This window comes from Idiotropiscis lumnitzeri, chromosome 20 (genome assembly GCF_059441095.1).
Source record: "Idiotropiscis lumnitzeri isolate Australia: NSW breed Sydney's pygmy pipehorse chromosome 20, RoL_Ilum_1.0, whole genome shotgun sequence".
In the NCBI taxonomy this organism is placed as follows: Eukaryota; Metazoa; Chordata; class Actinopteri; order Syngnathiformes; family Syngnathidae; genus Idiotropiscis; species Idiotropiscis lumnitzeri.
In genome coordinates, this window is record NC_142410.1 from 7,469,952 (window position 1) to 7,486,582 (window position 16,631).

Here is a 16,631-nt window from a genome sequence, read left to right on the forward strand (position 1 = left end):
GAAAAGTAGCCTGTGGATTTTTCCATTCGGTGTTCCAGCAGCATTTATGTTCCCGGATCGTTGTTTGAAATCGCCTTTTTGTCCTGGGTCTGCTTGTAGAATGGTTTCACGCCGCTGCACATCGCCTGCAAGAAGAACCGAGTCAAGGTGATGGAGCTTCTGCTCAAGCACGGCGCCTCCATACAGGCCGTCACTGAGGTACGTCGCTCATCCTGACCACATATGGACAAACGTATCCGGACGCAGCACTGAATGAACCAATCGGGGCTTGGAATGGAGCCATTTTGGCCAATTGTTGGCTTGCAACTTTGTGGGAACAGTTTGAGGAAGTTTGCGCTTTCCATTGGAATAAAACAGAGGCTACAAATGTGAGCTTTGAGTGTGATATGGAAGATAAACACAACAAGCCTCAAAACACCCTACCTCTCTGTAAGAATCCTTATCTCACTTTATTTTTTTTGTCATGCGCTCTCAGGCAGCAGTGCAACATTTGCTTCACTTTTCCTCTTCTTCCTATATCCGTCAAATGTCACAATACTTTTGCAGTCTAGAGCGAAATATTATCGATTTAAAGTGATGCCAATTTTGTTTCTCCCGCCGCTCGCAGTCGGGCCTGACTCCCATCCACGTCGCAGCGTTCATGGGGCACGAAAACATCGTCCACCAGCTCATCAACCACGGCGCCTCGCCCAACACCAGCAATGTGGTGAGGAGATACAAAAGAATCTTTTTAATCTCCTATTAGCCATTTTATTATATTTTGGATATTTTGAAGTCGGTCATTGATACTCTTTTATTGGTGGCATAATTTGCAAATGACAATCTTTAGCTGGACACTTGAGGGGCGCTGTAGTTTATGCTAGACAATTAGCCGTTACTTGCGAATCAGCTGTTAACTTCCACTACTTCCAATAGCGAATTGGACCTTTTTCTGCACATGAGAAGTTTACCACCCTGCTTTCTCCAGATAGGTGTGTTTTTCAGTGAATGTTTTTAGTTATATTATAGTAAATACAATGGGGGAAAAAATTACAATTATCTCGGGTCAGATGTCAGGAGCCTGAAATCTGACATGCTAACGTTGAAAAATGCTCCCGCGCACGTGGGCTGAAGCACACCTCTTTAGTCGATGAATTCCATGTTTTTTTCCCTTTAATCCAAGCAAGTTAACACCGTAAACTTCCTATTAGGGTTTTCGAGCCAGGGGCGGGAAAAAAGAGGAGCAAGGAATGGGGGTGAAAAAGTGAACCAGAAGAAGTTAGGGGTGGGGGAGGTGGCTTATGTGGTGCACAGTTTGCTCATCAACCTCAAGTATTTGCTCGCCCACGCTGTGTCTGTGGCCGGGTTACTGGGGCGACAGGCGTTCGGGACGTCATTCTGACGTGTACAGAAAAATGGGAGCGCTTCATTTCTTCACCTTTGTGTCTGCTTGGAAAACTTAGAGGAGAGTTAGCATCTGGATTAAGTATTTGTCTTAGATGCATGATCAACTTCTGTGAGTAGATGTCTGTTTTTTCATTTGTGTGTGTTATTTGTGTGTATTCTAGTGCGCATTTGTTTGTTCACATTTGTATGTGTGTGTGTGCTCCAGAGAGGGGAGACTGCGCTTCACATGGCTGCAAGAGCGGGACAATCCAACGTGGTGCGATATTTGGTCCAGAATGGCGCACGAGTCGATGCCAAGGCCAAGGTAGTGTGGGCGTGCCCATGTCTCTTTTAATGCAGCAAGACGGTGAAGAAAGTGGTTGGCACGTCCGCCTCACTTTCAAGAGGTTCTGTGTTTGATGCTCGGGTTACGACACACATTTTGGGTTGTTGTGCGCAGTATTTTGAGGGAAAAAAAAAAATAGAATCTATTTTTGATTGAAGCTGCAACCTAAAATTTGAAAGAAGTGCTGTGGTGTGAAGACACTGGACTCCTTCTTACTTTTTTTTGGGGTGGGTGGGTGTGCACGGGCAGGATGAGCAGACGCCGCTGCACATTTCCAGTCGTCTGGGTAAGCAGGACATCGTCCAACAGCTGCTCGCCAATGGAGCATCGCCCGACACCACCACCAGCTCCGGGTACACACCCCTTCACCTGGCCGCCCGGGAGGGTCACCGAGAGGTGGCGGCGACGCTGCTGGACCAGGGAGCCAGTCTGGGCATCACCACCAAGGTGAACGTGATGAGCATGCAACACTCACTTGATGTGTTAAATCAAGTAACTAATATTTCTCCTCTTACTTTGCAGAAGGGCTTCACTCCGCTGCACGTGGCGGCAAAGTACGGCAAGCTGGAGGTGGCCAACCTACTTCTCCAAAAGAACGCCGCGCCGGACGCCGCCGGCAAGGTGACGCCACTCTTGCCTCCTCTAGGGTCGTGATTGAGTTCTAACCGCCACCTAACACTGTACATTTGTGTTGTTGTGTCCAGAGTGGACTAACTCCACTGCATGTGGCTGCGCACTACGATAACCAGAAGGTGGCGCTGCTGTTGCTTAAGCAGGGCGCCTCCCCGCATGCTGCCGCCAAGGTGAGAGTCTCTTTTAATTACCTCCACCAAGTGCACCAAGATCAAACTAGCCGCGAAGCTAAGTAAGCCCGTAAACCTATCTCCGCTATTTTTCAACCATATTGTGAGTGCAAGCGATGTATGTCAGCGAGAATGCTCTTTGACCAAAGGAAAGAAATTGCTTAGAATGAAATCATCCTAAGCAACAAAGTCAAGTTAAGTTAGTATGTTGAAATGGTACGCTTGTGATCCAGAACGGCTACACGCCGCTGCACATCGCTTCCAAGAAGAACCAGTTGGAGATCGCCACCACGCTGCTGGAGTACGGCGCATCCACTAACAGCGTGACGCGGCAGGGCATCACCCCGCTGCATCTGGCCGCGCAGGAGGGCAACGTGGACGTCGTGACACTTCTGCTGGCGCGGGATGCTTCGGTCAACACGGGCAACAAGGTGCAACTTAAAGAAAATACCCCAAAAAATAAATAGGGCGGGGTTGGTTTGAATTCATTCAGCTAAGTCATCCTTTGTGTCATTGGTGTTTAGTATGGCTTGACCCCGCTTCATCTGGCTGCCCAGGAGGATAAAGTCAATGTGGCCGAGGTTTTGGTCAACCACGGAGCCACCATTGACCCCGAGACTAAGGTAACCCCAGTAACTCTCTTGATCTTGACAAGCACAAAAAATGAGATCTTTTTTTTTTTTTTAATTCACGGCCATATTGTCATTTTTATTTGAACAACAAAATCACAAGTGCAACTCTTTTTTTCCTGTTTCTCCTCAGTTGGGTTACACTCCTCTCAATGTGGCCTGTCACTATGGCAACGTAAAGATGGTCCACTTCCTGCTGAAAAACCAGGCCAAGGTCAACGCTAAAACCAAGGTAATTCACTTGACTGGCTGGTTGCCTGGATGGACTTTTATTTGATTATTTTCTTCCTCTCCGCTACGTGATTGATATCTTTTTGGGTGTCCCACAGAATGGCTATACTGCTCTTCATCAGGCTGCCCAGCAGGGACATACGCACATTATCAATCTGCTGCTGCATCACGGAGCGTCGCCCAACGAGCTCACCACGGTGAACACACTCTCACACGGTGTTTTCTCATTGACCTTTATCATTAAGATTCCTACATTATTCACGGAGAAATTCAGGCAGAAGCAACTCTAGTCGGGTAGATTTTTATTTATTTTTTTTCTCCCCAGCCTGACAAAAATTATTTTATTTTTTTTCCATTTTTTTTCCCCGGGGGTTTTGGACATGTACACTGTAGATCCATTTTAATGAGAACTAATAGTTTATTTTTTTTTAAATGTTAACTTTTTATATGCGAATTTATTTTTATTTTTATTTATTTTACTAAACATGCAGTGGGCCATGGAGAGTTTCAGTGTACCAAATAAACAAACATACGGGGGTTAATAGGTTGTATAAACATTCCTTGTGGGGCACTTTTTACATATTTTTTTGTTGCTTCCGATGCAGAATGGGAACAGCGCTCTGTCCATCGCCAGGAGGCTGGGCTACATCTCTGTGGTGGATACGCTCAAGGTGGTCACAGAGGAGACGCTGACCACACAGGTGTGTTTGCAGCTCTTTGGTTGCTTCATTCTTCATCTTAGCACGATATTTTTGGAAATTCCCTTGCTCTTTCCCCAAGATCCATAAAGGCTTGTTAGGAAAGGCCAAGCCCATAATTGGATGGTCTTGCATTTTCTTTACTTTTCACTTCCTGAATATGTCACAATCCTTTTTTTGCCCCCCACACTAGGGTATCCATTCCCGTGACTTCCCATGAGTTCCTTTTCTCTCTGAGCTTTTGCATGTTTTCGCTGGCTTACCATGTATTGCAGTTGATCATTGACTATTTTGTTTAGATAAGAGCAGGAAGCACATGGTCACAGAGCTCATGCGTTCAGCTTGCATATGCCCTGTTTGACGTCGGGTATGTTTTTGTGTCATTCGCACAGACGGTCACAGAGAAGCACAAGATGAACGTTCCGGAGACCATGAACGAGGTGCTTGACATGTCGGACGATGACGGTAAGCCCTCCGCTTCTTCTGTATTGTTTATAAAACTCAGTCTCAGTCAAGTTTTTCTTTTGATGTCACGCAAGTTGAGCTTTCCCTCATTTCATTTTACTCCATAATTTGCCCATGAATTCATTCCTTGACTTCCTTTCCATGTTTCTTCGTTAACACTTGCCTCCATCTCCCACCACACAGCCTGTAAGGCCAATGCTCCCGAAATGATCACAGAGGACTATTTGTCTGATGTTGATGAAGGTACTTGTCATCTTTTCATCCTTTTGATTACCTTTTTTCCATTCTTCTCATCTCTGTTTTCTTGTTTCCATCTATCCTAACTTTTGAATGGAAAGTGACATTTTAAATTGCTTACATGCAGATAGTTCTCTTGTCTCTGCCATGTGCTTTGAATTATTGAAACCACAAAAAAAAAATTGTCCAAATAGACTTGAAATAATCGATTAAAATCCAAAACTTACTTCTCAGCTTCTAGAACTCGCCAATAATGCATAAAAAATGCCCAGGTTTGGTGCTCCAACTTATCTTTAGAGGGGTCAAAAAAGTCACTAAGTTGTCAAGTAGCTCTTGCTGTGTCGCAACACCCTTGCACCACCCCTGGTTGTCTTGGTAACCAGCGATTCCAACCAGTGTGACAATAAGTGCATATTAAGTGTGCTGTAATTCTTTATTATGTGTATTTTGTCAAAGAAATGTCTGAGAGCTTTTATTAAGATGCCTGGGAACATTTTGCAATAGTGTGAAATTTGCATTATGCGTCTCCTTTAAGAGGTTTACGCTCATATTTGACCGAATTTCTATTATCTTCTGTTCAGCCATCTCACCCCTTCTCTCCAGGGTGGCAAAATGTAGCGAGTCAGCCTTTTCTCTCTGTTGCTATGGATACAGTGTGCACGGCGTGTTTGCATGGAGTGGGTGCCAGTGTTTCCGCGCACACACACACACACACACACCCTCGATCTATTGTCAGTGTCACTTTATACAATCGGGCCAAAACAAACACGGACGCGTCCTATGTGTGTGAACCCCCAATTACCCCGAAAGTGTGAAGTTGTTAACAAAATTGATGGACTTGGAACGGAACAACAGCCCCCCTGCAGCAAATTCAGTGTTTTTTTTTTGTTGTTTTGTTTTGTTTTTTAATCAGTGAAACCATCCGTTGGCTGGCTTTTATCTCTGTTTAATGAGGTGACGTCACGGTCGAGGACGTTCCACCGAATGACAAAGCCGAGCTTAAAATGGTGTGTTTGTGCTCTTGTTCAAACAGAGATGGATTGTGGAAATATCTGCATCAGCTATTCGTGTAAGTCATAAAACTAAAATGCCGGGTTTTAATTGCAAGCACTAACCTCAAATAACCATAATGTAGTGTGTGAGCGCTTTTTCATGTCTAAATTTGGCTCGTGTGTAACTGTATGCGCACACACACGCAAGCATACATAGTGGTAGTGAATAACACGCACGCACACACCCCCACGCACACAACGTTGGACTTCTAATTCAGGACGTCCAGTGCTTTCCTTATGTAAACTTTTCATGTCGGCCTGCCATCAATGTTTTTTTTTTTTAAATATATTTACACAGACAATGACAGAGAAACCATAATATTTTATTTAAAAGATGACATGTCCCTTACATATTTTTTGGGAATGACAGTCTCTTAACAATCGTTATAAATGAAAATTTCACTTTGAACTCTGCTTCGTTGTCCTTTAACATAGTATACACAATTCTGCTCACGATTAACGATAGAATGTGAACATAGCTGTTCCTAATATCTCTGGATGCAAAAGATGCAAAATAAAAGTTTGCATATTATTACGGTAGATGACTTTAGAAGAGTTTTTGTGGGGAGGATTTTTTTTTTTTAAATAATTCTCGTGACCCAAATATTTTTTACATGTTTATTAAGACTGATATTACGTTCTTTACAAGTGAAAAAGTGTTTTCAAGACGCTAATGTGGCACTTGTTCCCTCACTCACTGGCCACAACATTAGGTACACCAGCGTAGTCTGAGATTGAGTTGATTCTGCTTTTTGTTTATTGTTATTCTAAGTGTGACTGGGCCAAATATTTGCGAGTGTGCATGTAAATAAATACGTGCCCAACTTAATTTATTTAGTTAGTTACAGGCAGGCGCTGGCTTAATCAAGTTAGACAACTTTAGTGTGAGTCACACCCAGCTTGCTATTTGTGTCTTACACACACGCACGCATACACACACGCAGAGTGGATTATCCTGAAGCAGGGGCGGGTAGGCGGGAGAAAGAGGATCTGTTTGCGTGATCGGGAGATACAATACGATACAACTTTATTTATATAGCGCGTTTCACAACAGCTGTGGTCGAAAGAGAGCGTTCCAAAAAAAAAAAAAAAAAAGTTGACGATACAAGTGAATGAAGTGCTTCCGAGGCAGAGGTGAGTCACGGTAGATCTCAAAAAGAAAGGCTTGGAATGTCACCAGATGGGGGTCTGTGAAAGTTTAGGAGGAGGGGTGGGAGTGGTTGGGGGGGAGGAAGGGGACAGGGAATGGCGGGTGGAATGCCGTCCCCTCCTTTCATTCTCTTTAGCCGGCCTGCGTGCACTTGCTGCCTTCTCCGCTTTCCAACTCCTCTTGTAAGCTCATCAGTACGAGCTTGCGCAGCAGCAAGTCCACTTCTAACGGTCTCTTTTTATTTTGGAAATATGCCTTGACTCGTGTTTGCTGTTTGGTTGCCCTGACGATGTGGACTTCTGCAGGTCTTGAGCATGTGCTTCTTCTTTGCGTCATTCCTGGTGACATCTCAGCAAAAAAATGTCCACATCTCGTGTGTGTTTTGTTTTTTTGGGACCCTAGGCGACGACGCCATGACGGGGGACACGGACAAATACCTGGCGCCCCAAGACCTGCGGGAGCTGGGCGACGACTCGCTGCCGCAGGAGGGTTACGTGGGCTTCAGCGTGGGCGCACGCTCGCAAAGGTGAGGCGCTGACGTCGCCTGAGACACTTTACTCGGTCCACACATGAAACTCTGAGAGCACACACCTCTGCCAAGGCTCATAAAATCACTTAACAAGTTAAGCGACTTGTTACAAAAGGAAATGTACAGATAAATCTGTTGTCAAAAATGAGGACTGTGTATGGAATTCATTTCTACTTCCGCAGGGAACCTCCCGTTTATCACAGGGGTAGTTGTACCAATCCGCATGCTTCTTTAAAAACATTTAAAGTTATAAAATGCTATAGATTGGCTAACAAAAAATAGCATAGATGTATACTTGAAAAATAATTTCTTCCTAAACACACAGAGCAATCCTACTTGGCATGTATTTTCTCTGCTTTGTGGAAACCATGAAATACTGGAGATTTCAGAAGCTTTGCCTCTTCTTCTTGCTGTGAATTATGCTGCACAATTAAGTGCATCTTCGTTGGTGTGAACTGGCAACAGAGAGGGCCTCATTTGCCCAAAACAGTCCACCTGATACCATCCAGAAATTATTTCATTCAGTCGCGGATGCACCGAGCAGATTTCAAAGGTCAAATGTATTTCTCTGCAAATATATTGACACTTATGCAACACTGAATGGACACGGTGGGCGGAGTCCACCCTGGAATGGTGTCTAACCGAATATTTCTTGCCAAGCCTCAGGAAATGAGAAACGTGTTCGATTACATGGCCTTCAGCACACGTGCACGCTCTTGTAGTTCAGTGGCAGAGAAATATCGACCCAAATTGGGCTAAGTGTTAACAATCGGAAAACGTGTCATTCAATCGATTCATTTAGAGGGGGAAATGAGCTTCGCAGGTCATGCGTTGCCGACCCCTGGTTTCAAAGCATTTATTGATGTTTTATCAACGATTGGAACTTCCTGAATGCAGCACGAGTGTGTGCGTGTGACCTCATCCTGATCCATCCTGCTTTTGTGGCTGATGATTTTGTGTTCTCTCCTTCATGTGCGCTCCATGTGTGTTAGTCCTAAAGTCAGGTAAGGCTTATGGCATGCTGCGGATGGCCCGCCAAAATCCTCCATACACCCCTCTGCAACCCCCTCTAATCCCTCCAGCTAGATGAAGTCGTCACGTCCTGGTGTACATTTGATTGGCTAACTTGATTTGTAGGCGTGTTGTCGCGTGCCATCTTCATGTGTGTTGTTGCTGGTCGTGATAGTGTTGTTGTTTGTTGTGATTTTTGTGCTTTTTTTAAAAAAAAAAAAATTCCGTCGAGCTTCCGGGGACCCGAACCTAATTTTCCGCCAGTTTGCCCGAGCTATTTTCCTTTTTAGTTTGCGTCAAGACGTTCTATAATTTCATGCAGAGCGTCACTCGATAAATATATCCAAAGTAGTAATATATTTGTTTACTAAATTTAAATGTTTTCTTATGAGTTATTAGTCAGCTGTGGGATTTATGCCATTTCTCAGTATTCAAGTTTGTTGCCCTGGCAGAGTTGAATGACGCTCGCTTGGCCCGGCTCAAATTAAGTTGAGAGAGGGTTAAATTAGGTTCATTTGTTACTGTAATAGTGCATTTTAGACTTATCCTGAAATTACATCCTGAAGCCGATTTTTTATTTTTTTTTTTTTTAATAATTTTTATTATTATTTCTTTTTTGAGTAGTCCAAAATTTATTCGTAAAAGATCACAATTTTTTTTTTGGGGGGGGGGGGTTAATTTGTGTTATTTGTAGACTGTAGTGACTGTATGCTTTATTAGTTACACTGGCATATGAGCTGGATTACCAATTCTGATAATTATCATCTTTTAATAATGTTTTTGTTGTGAATGTCTGTGACGATGCTTTGCTGAGTGAGACAAAATACGAGCAACATTTTTGCAGAATCTAATGAATTGTCTGCCAGGCGTATGTATACTTTTCGTTTTAGTGGCAAAAAGGCAGCATAGGTGCCTTTTGGTTGGACATGTATATCAAATATGTATATTAGTTACCTCCCATTGAGGCTGCCATGGCAACAACAGCAACCGCAGCAGCTGTGGTTTTGTTGAGTCATCATTTGGCTTGTAGAGAGAAAAATGTCATTGCACGAGAATGCATCGATATGATATCGTCATACGTATGATGTCCCTCATCTGCTTCTATTTCATGAACTGCATCACTTCATTCAAGTGCTGACAATTGATCACACAACTAGTCCTTATTAAGTAAATTGTCCTAGTTCTTTGTGGTTTGGGGGTGCGGGGGTCTTGAAAACCTCTATTACTTTTTTTTTTTTTAATTCAAATGTCGTGTAGTTTAAGTCGGAAGGTCCTCTCAAAGCAATCCCAGTGAATCTAGTTGTTGGAAAGTGGTTGAAAATTAAACGTTTGTTGGTATGTGGTGGTTCTGGTTCCTGGAAGCTGCATGCATTTAATGTGACTTTTTCCCTCCCCCACTTTCTGTTCACATTCACCTCCCTTTATATCCCATGCTCCCCTCCCTTCCTACTCACCTGCTCCTCCAAAAACCTCCCTCCCCCCCACTCCCTCCATCATCATTATGGCTGTTGTCTTGGTAACCCGTGAACCTGCGCACCGCTCCAATCCCGCGCCCTAGCCTGCGTTCCTTCAGTTCTGACAGGTCCAACACGCTCAACCGGAGCTCCTTCACGAGGGACAGCATGATGATTGAAGAGATGCTGGCGCCCAGCAAGGACATGGTACGCACTTTTGTCACTTTCTTCACATTTCATACCCCCAAATGGTTCAAAATACCCTCATATTTGTGATCTGGTAGAATTTACGTATTCACAGAATTTCTTTTTTTTTTTCTTTTTTTTTGCTATTTTTGTGCTCACGCCAAAGCCCTGTCTAAAATATTGCTTTGGTGCCACCATTTTGCATCTTAGTGCCAAGGAATGACTGACTGTTGTTATCTAATTAAAAATTACCTCTTGTGGCATCTACAGGTAATTATGAATCGTTTTAGAGTGTTGTCAATTACCCGCTGATATTCTTCATTTGTTTTCAATGTCCTATATTAGTAGTTTGAATCATAAATGTACCCCAAGCTATTCATCTACTTATTCACATACTTTCTTGATGCCAATTTCCATTTACTAGTTGGTGGCATCTTTGGGTATTTTGGAGAGAGCACATAACCTGTGAGTGGGTCAATATATATATATATATTTTTTTTTTTTTAACAAGTAGGATGCGTCAAATGGGTTCCCCATAAAATGCGAATTTGTGAAGCGTGACCCACAACTATGTGGGGAATTACGGTAATAATTTTAATGGTGTCTATTTAAATTTTTCAACTGCTTGTAGTAGAACGAGATGCACGCAAACCAGCGAATATTGAAATAATGTGAGTGTATCCATGTGAGAAAGGCAATATCTTGTTCATTATGGACAAAAAAAAAAAAAAAAAGCATCAGTTAAACTTTTATGCTTTGTGGAGGAACATGACAAGGACTAACTGGCTGTCTGCTCCCACGCTGCTGCAGATGCTCTGTAAGGAAAAGTCTTTCACTGTAGAACAACACAACAAGGTAGATGTCGACGTTTGGCGACCTTGTTTTTTATTACGTTCATTTTGCTTTCCATTGACATCACTGACCGTCACCCACGGAAGCTTTTTGCAAATGGAATTACAATGCCATTCTCATCATTTTGACATCAAGTGCATGACGTTTGGGTTCTTTGACATCATCTTTTGATGATACTTTCTTGGATGTAACCTTACCGTGTGGTCTGGGCAGCACTTGGCGGTGGCCAAAGACTGCGACAACGACTCGTTGAGGAGGTACAGCTGGACGCCTGATGCCATGGACAATGTCAACCTTGTGTCCTCGCCAGTCCACTCTGGGTAAGTTGTTTTTATTTATTATTGGTGCTAGAAACATTTCTGAGATCCAGTATCAAATGTAGTTTTTGTGAGATATTTTGGTTTCGCCTTTTTTTTTGTGTTTTTCCATTTGTGAGTTTATGATTAAATCAGAGTTTTGTATGACGATACCTTTGTATGTATAGATTAAGTGACATTTAAAATGAAACAAAAAATACAAATTGATAGAAAAGCGAATCAGATGATGGATGGATTCTCCAATAAATGTTAAATTATGAACTAAATTAATACATTCACGAATGTAGCAATATATGACAACTTTTTTTCTTAACTTCTTTTTAGGAAAGCGCAACTGTAGTTTTGTTTTCTTGTTCGGAAAGTGCAAAATTAATACCTGAGGTCTTGTTTTTGTGTCGGTGCAACTTAATTTTGGAAAACTACAACATCAATTGTCTTCTTTTAAAAAAAGAGAGAAATTTTGTATTCCTTTTAAGTGCAACCTCAATAGTCAAGTTTAGTTGACGTGACGGAGCTTTGTTGTCATCCAACCCGCAGTTTTTCCTCTCCGCTCCCGCAGTACGACAGCAGGTGACGACTGACTGCCTGTGATTGATTGATTGATGGATTGATTTGTCCCCGTTGTTGTCGCCCGCCGCCACGCGACCCCGGATTGTGTCGTTTCCGCTCACTCACCCCGACTCACCCCTCCTCCCTTTGTCCACTCACAGCAGCTGCTGTTTGTTCTCCTCCTACATCAAATGTGTCCATCCAGACTTGTGGTGGAGTTTTTGTGATCGTGTGTTTGAAGGACAGATCCCAGTGGGTTGCTGTGCTCTTTGTGACCACGTTAATAACACATTACTGTACACTGAGTGAAATTACTTTAACGCACGGTGTGTTTTTAACACTATTAACACTTTTGGACACAACTTGGGTTGCGTGTGTGAGTGCCCATGTGTGTGTGGGGGTGTGTGGGGGGGTGTGTGTGTGTGTGTTGGCTGGCAACCAGTCGATGGTGCACCCCAGGGACGCGGGCTATAGAAAATGGATGTTTTTTTATCCAAATACACTTTAGGACACTTGCATGCTTCACCACAGCGCTCCCTACAGCCCAAACAAAGATTAGCCTCTCATGTACTTCCTGTTTGATTTAATCTGCATCATCCTCTCGTCAGGTTCTTGGTGAGCTTCATGGTGGACGCCCGCGGCGGATCCATGCGGGGCAGCCGTCACAACGGCATGCGTATCATCATTCCGCCAAGGAAGTGCACGGCGCCCACGCGTATCACATGCCGCCTGGTCAAGCGGCATAAGCTGGCGTCACCGCCCCCCATGGTGGAGGGAGAAGGTCTGGCCAGCCGGCTAGTGGAGGTGGGCCCGGCAGGAGCGCACTTCCTTGGGTGAGACCTTATGATTTATTTATTTTTTTTCCTTGTTGTTTTTGGGACGCTCTGCTCAGCGGCTTTCGTGCACTTTGCTTTGATGACATCTGCCCGCCGCCATTTCCAGTCATCAGCGTGTCCACTCAACTGTGTTTGTCTCCAAATTTTTGAAGACACCCACTCCTTTTTCCCTCTGCACTTACCCTTGGAAAAACAGTCCAAACAAAGTCCATTTCATGCCACAGTGCACTTGGGATATTTTTTTTGTTTATTTATTTATTTATTTTTATTGTTAAACATTCAATTTTAGGCAAGGCTGAGCTATAAGGTTTTTATTTGGTGGGGGGAAAAATATCCCGTGAAACCTCAGCCAAATTTCAAACCCTATCCTTGAAAATTGTCAACCTGATTTGAAACTAACCCAAAAGTCCTTAAACTTGAAACCTTAATTTCAAATGCTAACACATACTAGTTATGCCCATATTTTGATAACCTTGTTTGAAATCCCAAACAACCCATACTTCAAATCCTAAACATGTAATGAAACCCTTACCGGAAACCCTAACACTGGTTTTGAAAACTTTTGAAACGTTACCTCGATCTTGAACCCATCCTAACTCCGCCTTGAAATCTTACTCCGTGCTTTAACCCGATCCCTGACTTGAACACCTAACTTGAACCCTTAACCCTGGCGTGAAATTCTTATTTAAAACTGTAACCCTGTCTTGAAAGTCTCTCAACTCGTAATGAAAAAGTATCAACAGCTATCAACAGGCAACCAATCCAACATATTGTCTCATTCTTGGCCCTCACTCATCTGGGATAGACGATTAATCGCAACGTGAACTTCCCGCCATTTTGTCACTTTTGGAAATCCGCTGGAAAGTGCAAAAGTGACATTTCATTAACGTCTCCGTTCATTGACCTCACACAAATTGTGTTGCGTGTGTCTTGTGTGTGTTTGTGTGTTGACGCAGTAAGCTACATCTCCCCAGAATGCCACCAGCTCTTAATGAAGGCGAGAGCCTGGTTAGCGCAGTGCTCCAGCTGGGACCCCGAGGAACTAGATTTGTTGGGTAGGAACATGGAAAGAAAAAAAAAAACAAAAAACATAGCATCGTAACCCGTTAATTCTCCGCTCTTCCCTTACACCCGCCACCCCAATCCCAACGCAGCAGGCTGAAGCCTCATGCTGATTGATGATGATTGTTTCACACATCTGCCTTGAAATTCTGTTCAAACATGACATGATGCTATTGGGGCAGCATGTGGCTTTAGGAAGAATTCAGTGATGAATACAAAACATGACTCTTTTACCTCACTGTTTCAGTACTTTTTGACAACTTGCTCTTGTCACACCGGTGAACGGCAAAATTCACAACAGAGGGGTTTTTATTTTTTTTTCTGTGACTCTTGCCGTTTTGATCAAGTTTTAGCTGCCGTCTTTGTCTCGCCAAGTCAAAATGAGAATAGCGTGAGGAAGAACCAGGAAATGTATTAGTCCATTCATGTTTGTGAATTTTTCCCGTCACATCCTTATCAGAGATGCACAAAAAGTACTGAAACACTGAACACGTTTAGAAAATGTCATATTAAGTTTACCTTATAAAGGTTATAGCGCATTTAAAATTGTCCCTGAAAGCCGACTCTTGTTAGCTTTTTTGTATTTTGTATGGACAAAGGTAGCTTAGCTGTGTCCCAATACTTTTGTCCATATACACTTGTACAATTCTGTTACAGGTACTGTATATTCTTCCTAAAACTACATCTTGTAGCTTGGAATCCATCCAGTTACTTTGATTACTTTCATTTCCAGGTCATTTTTGTTTTCTTTTGGCAAGGCCTATGAATGGCATCACTTTTGGGCTGGACTGCTTTTTTTGGGGGGGGTTAGGGGGGATGGCATGTGACTTTTGTTTCAAGGATTGGCTTGACTCTTTGGATGGTTTTTCCATCAAGGAACAGCGAGCTTCTGATTATTGTTTACCACTTCCTGTATGAATTCTTTCAGTCAAATTGCGATGTGACTGAGACCTCACGCGACACAACTATGACAAAAGTCAATCTTTTCGTTTTCTCAAAGACAAGATCAAAAAACCCTCGAGTGGCCACTCTGCTCTTTTGTTTCTCCCCGTGACGTTGTCGTCTTGTGGTTACATGCTTGTCTTGTGTTCTGCGCCCGTGCTTTGCTTTTTCAAAGGTTTCTTACTCGACTCGGTGCAGCTTCATACATCCCGAATGTGCCATTGATCGACTGCACAGCCCCGTTTGTGCCAAGTGGCTTCTGTTTGTTGGAGTTTCCATTAGAAAAAGATGCGAGGGGGTATTAAAATAGCAACGTGGCAAGTAGCCTTCATCTTTGTGGGAATAAACTAAAAAATATATATGGAAGGAGCACTGTACTTCGGGTAAAGTGCCTATTACAACTGGATTTAGTCTAGATTTTTAACCGATTTTTAGGAAATCTTGTTACGTTGCTAATTAAAATGCTTTTTGGTAACCTTCCTTTGGGGTACCAGTATGTCGCTGTGTTTTGTGTCAACTGAGCACTTGGTGGAAACGCGGCTTCAAAACCCAGCAGAACCATTGTCCATTCACACCTGCACTCTGTGTGGTTCTCTAGTCTGTGTTCTGTCAAGATCCGCGATGGGCAACTCCGGTCCTATCATGCATGTTTTAGGTGTTTCCCTCCTCCCAACACACCTGACTCAAAGGATCGAGATTATCAGGCTAATGCAGCGCTTGCTAATGTGCTGATCAAACATGAAGGATAGTGGCCCTCGAGGACCGGAGTTACCCATCCCTGGTGTACATGGTAGAGCAACAACTTGGATCTACTTCTAAATGTTTTTTGAATGCCGTTTGACTCGCTATGTGGTTCCGTGTCTACTAGGCCTGTGATAGTGGAGATCCCCCACTTTGGCTCCATGCGGGGGCAAGAGCGAGAACTGATTCTCCTGCGAAGCGAGAACGGCGAAACCTGGAAGGAGCATCTGTACGACTGCAAGACCGAGGAGCTCCGTCAGCTCCTCAATGGCATGGATGAAGGTAAAGACCTGCTTTTAATTTCAAATTTCAAAATAAATGTCACTTCATGTGATGTTGTGTATTTGATCTCCTCGTAGAACTGGACGGTGCCGAAGAGTTGCAGAGGAAGAGGATTTGCCGCATCATCACCAAAGACTTCCCGCAGTATTTTGCCGTGGTGTCTCGCATCAGGCAGGAAACGCATGTGATGGGACCCGAGGGTGGGACTCTGTGCGGCCGGAGCGTCCCGTTGGTTCAGGCCGCTTTCCCAGAGGGCGCGCTTACCAAAAAGATCAAGGTTGGCTTGCAGGTGAGGACCGCAAGAACACTAATGTGAGCTTCATTTGTGAATTTATGTTCTTTTAAAGCTGACTAGCAAAGTTACGGTTGAAAGTTATCTGATTCAAGCAAGGTTTGAAAAAAGGCTACTCGTCGAATAGCATTTTTCAGGTGTCAGAGGTTTGAGGAAATTAGACGGCGGCTGTATCCTAACCATTGTTTCTGTCCTCTCAGGCCCAGCCGGTACCCGACGAGACCGTAAAAAAGATCCTCGGCAACCGTGCTACCTTCAGCCCCATTGTGACGGTCGAGCCCAGACGGAGGAAGTTCCACAAGCCCATCACCATGACAATCCCAGTCCCGCCCCTATCAGGCGAGGGGCTTTCCAACGGCTACAAAGGAGACTGTACCCCCTGCCTCCGTCTTCTCTGCAGCATCACAGGTGAAGTAGCCCAACTCAGTTGTCACAACTTTCCGTTAAGGTTTTTGGGAGGCTTGCTGATCATTTGTTCTCTTGCAGGTGGTACGTCGCCAGCACAGTGGGAAGACATCACGGGTACGACTCCCCTCACCTTCGTCAACGACTGCGTATCCTTCACAACCAACGTTTCAGCACGGTGAGGATCCATGCTTCTT

At 43.8% G+C, this 16,631-nt stretch overlaps 1 protein-coding gene across 35 annotated transcripts in view; it reads left to right on the forward strand.

Moving 5' to 3' along the window:
* Nucleotides 1-16,631, forward strand: part of LOC148317400 (ankyrin-3-like) — a 66,023-nt gene that overhangs the window by 25,316 nt on the left and 24,076 nt on the right. For 17 of the 35 annotated variants that reach the window (XM_088284994.1, XM_088284988.1, XM_088285012.1 and 14 more), the window contains 25 exons: nt 100-198; nt 608-706; nt 1,592-1,690; nt 1,961-2,158; nt 2,234-2,332; nt 2,416-2,514; nt 2,748-2,945; nt 3,039-3,137; nt 3,277-3,375; nt 3,473-3,571; nt 3,980-4,075; nt 4,465-4,537; nt 4,721-4,780; nt 5,808-5,843; nt 7,379-7,502; nt 10,075-10,177; nt 10,967-11,011; nt 11,222-11,328; nt 11,863-11,895; nt 12,483-12,707; nt 13,667-13,765; nt 15,583-15,737; nt 15,815-16,026; nt 16,230-16,437; nt 16,516-16,612. In XM_088284994.1, coding sequence (XP_088141120.1) covers nt 100-198; nt 608-706; nt 1,592-1,690; nt 1,961-2,158; nt 2,234-2,332; nt 2,416-2,514; nt 2,748-2,945; nt 3,039-3,137; nt 3,277-3,375; nt 3,473-3,571; nt 3,980-4,075; nt 4,465-4,537; nt 4,721-4,780; nt 5,808-5,843; nt 7,379-7,502; nt 10,075-10,177; nt 10,967-11,011; nt 11,222-11,328; nt 11,863-11,895; nt 12,483-12,707; nt 13,667-13,765; nt 15,583-15,737; nt 15,815-16,026; nt 16,230-16,437; nt 16,516-16,612 — 2,861 coding nt within the window. Of the gene's footprint in view, nt 1-99; nt 199-607; nt 707-1,591; nt 1,691-1,960; nt 2,159-2,233; nt 2,333-2,415; nt 2,515-2,747; nt 2,946-3,038; nt 3,138-3,276; nt 3,376-3,472; nt 3,572-3,979; nt 4,076-4,464; nt 4,538-4,720; nt 4,781-5,807; nt 5,844-7,378; nt 7,503-8,497; nt 8,510-10,074; nt 10,178-10,966; nt 11,012-11,221; nt 11,329-11,862; nt 11,896-12,482; nt 12,708-13,666; nt 13,766-15,582; nt 15,738-15,814; nt 16,027-16,229; nt 16,438-16,515; nt 16,613-16,631 lie in introns of all 35 variants that reach the window. The other 18 variants (XM_088284976.1, XM_088284986.1, XM_088284978.1 and 15 more) reach the window with 18 other exon arrangements.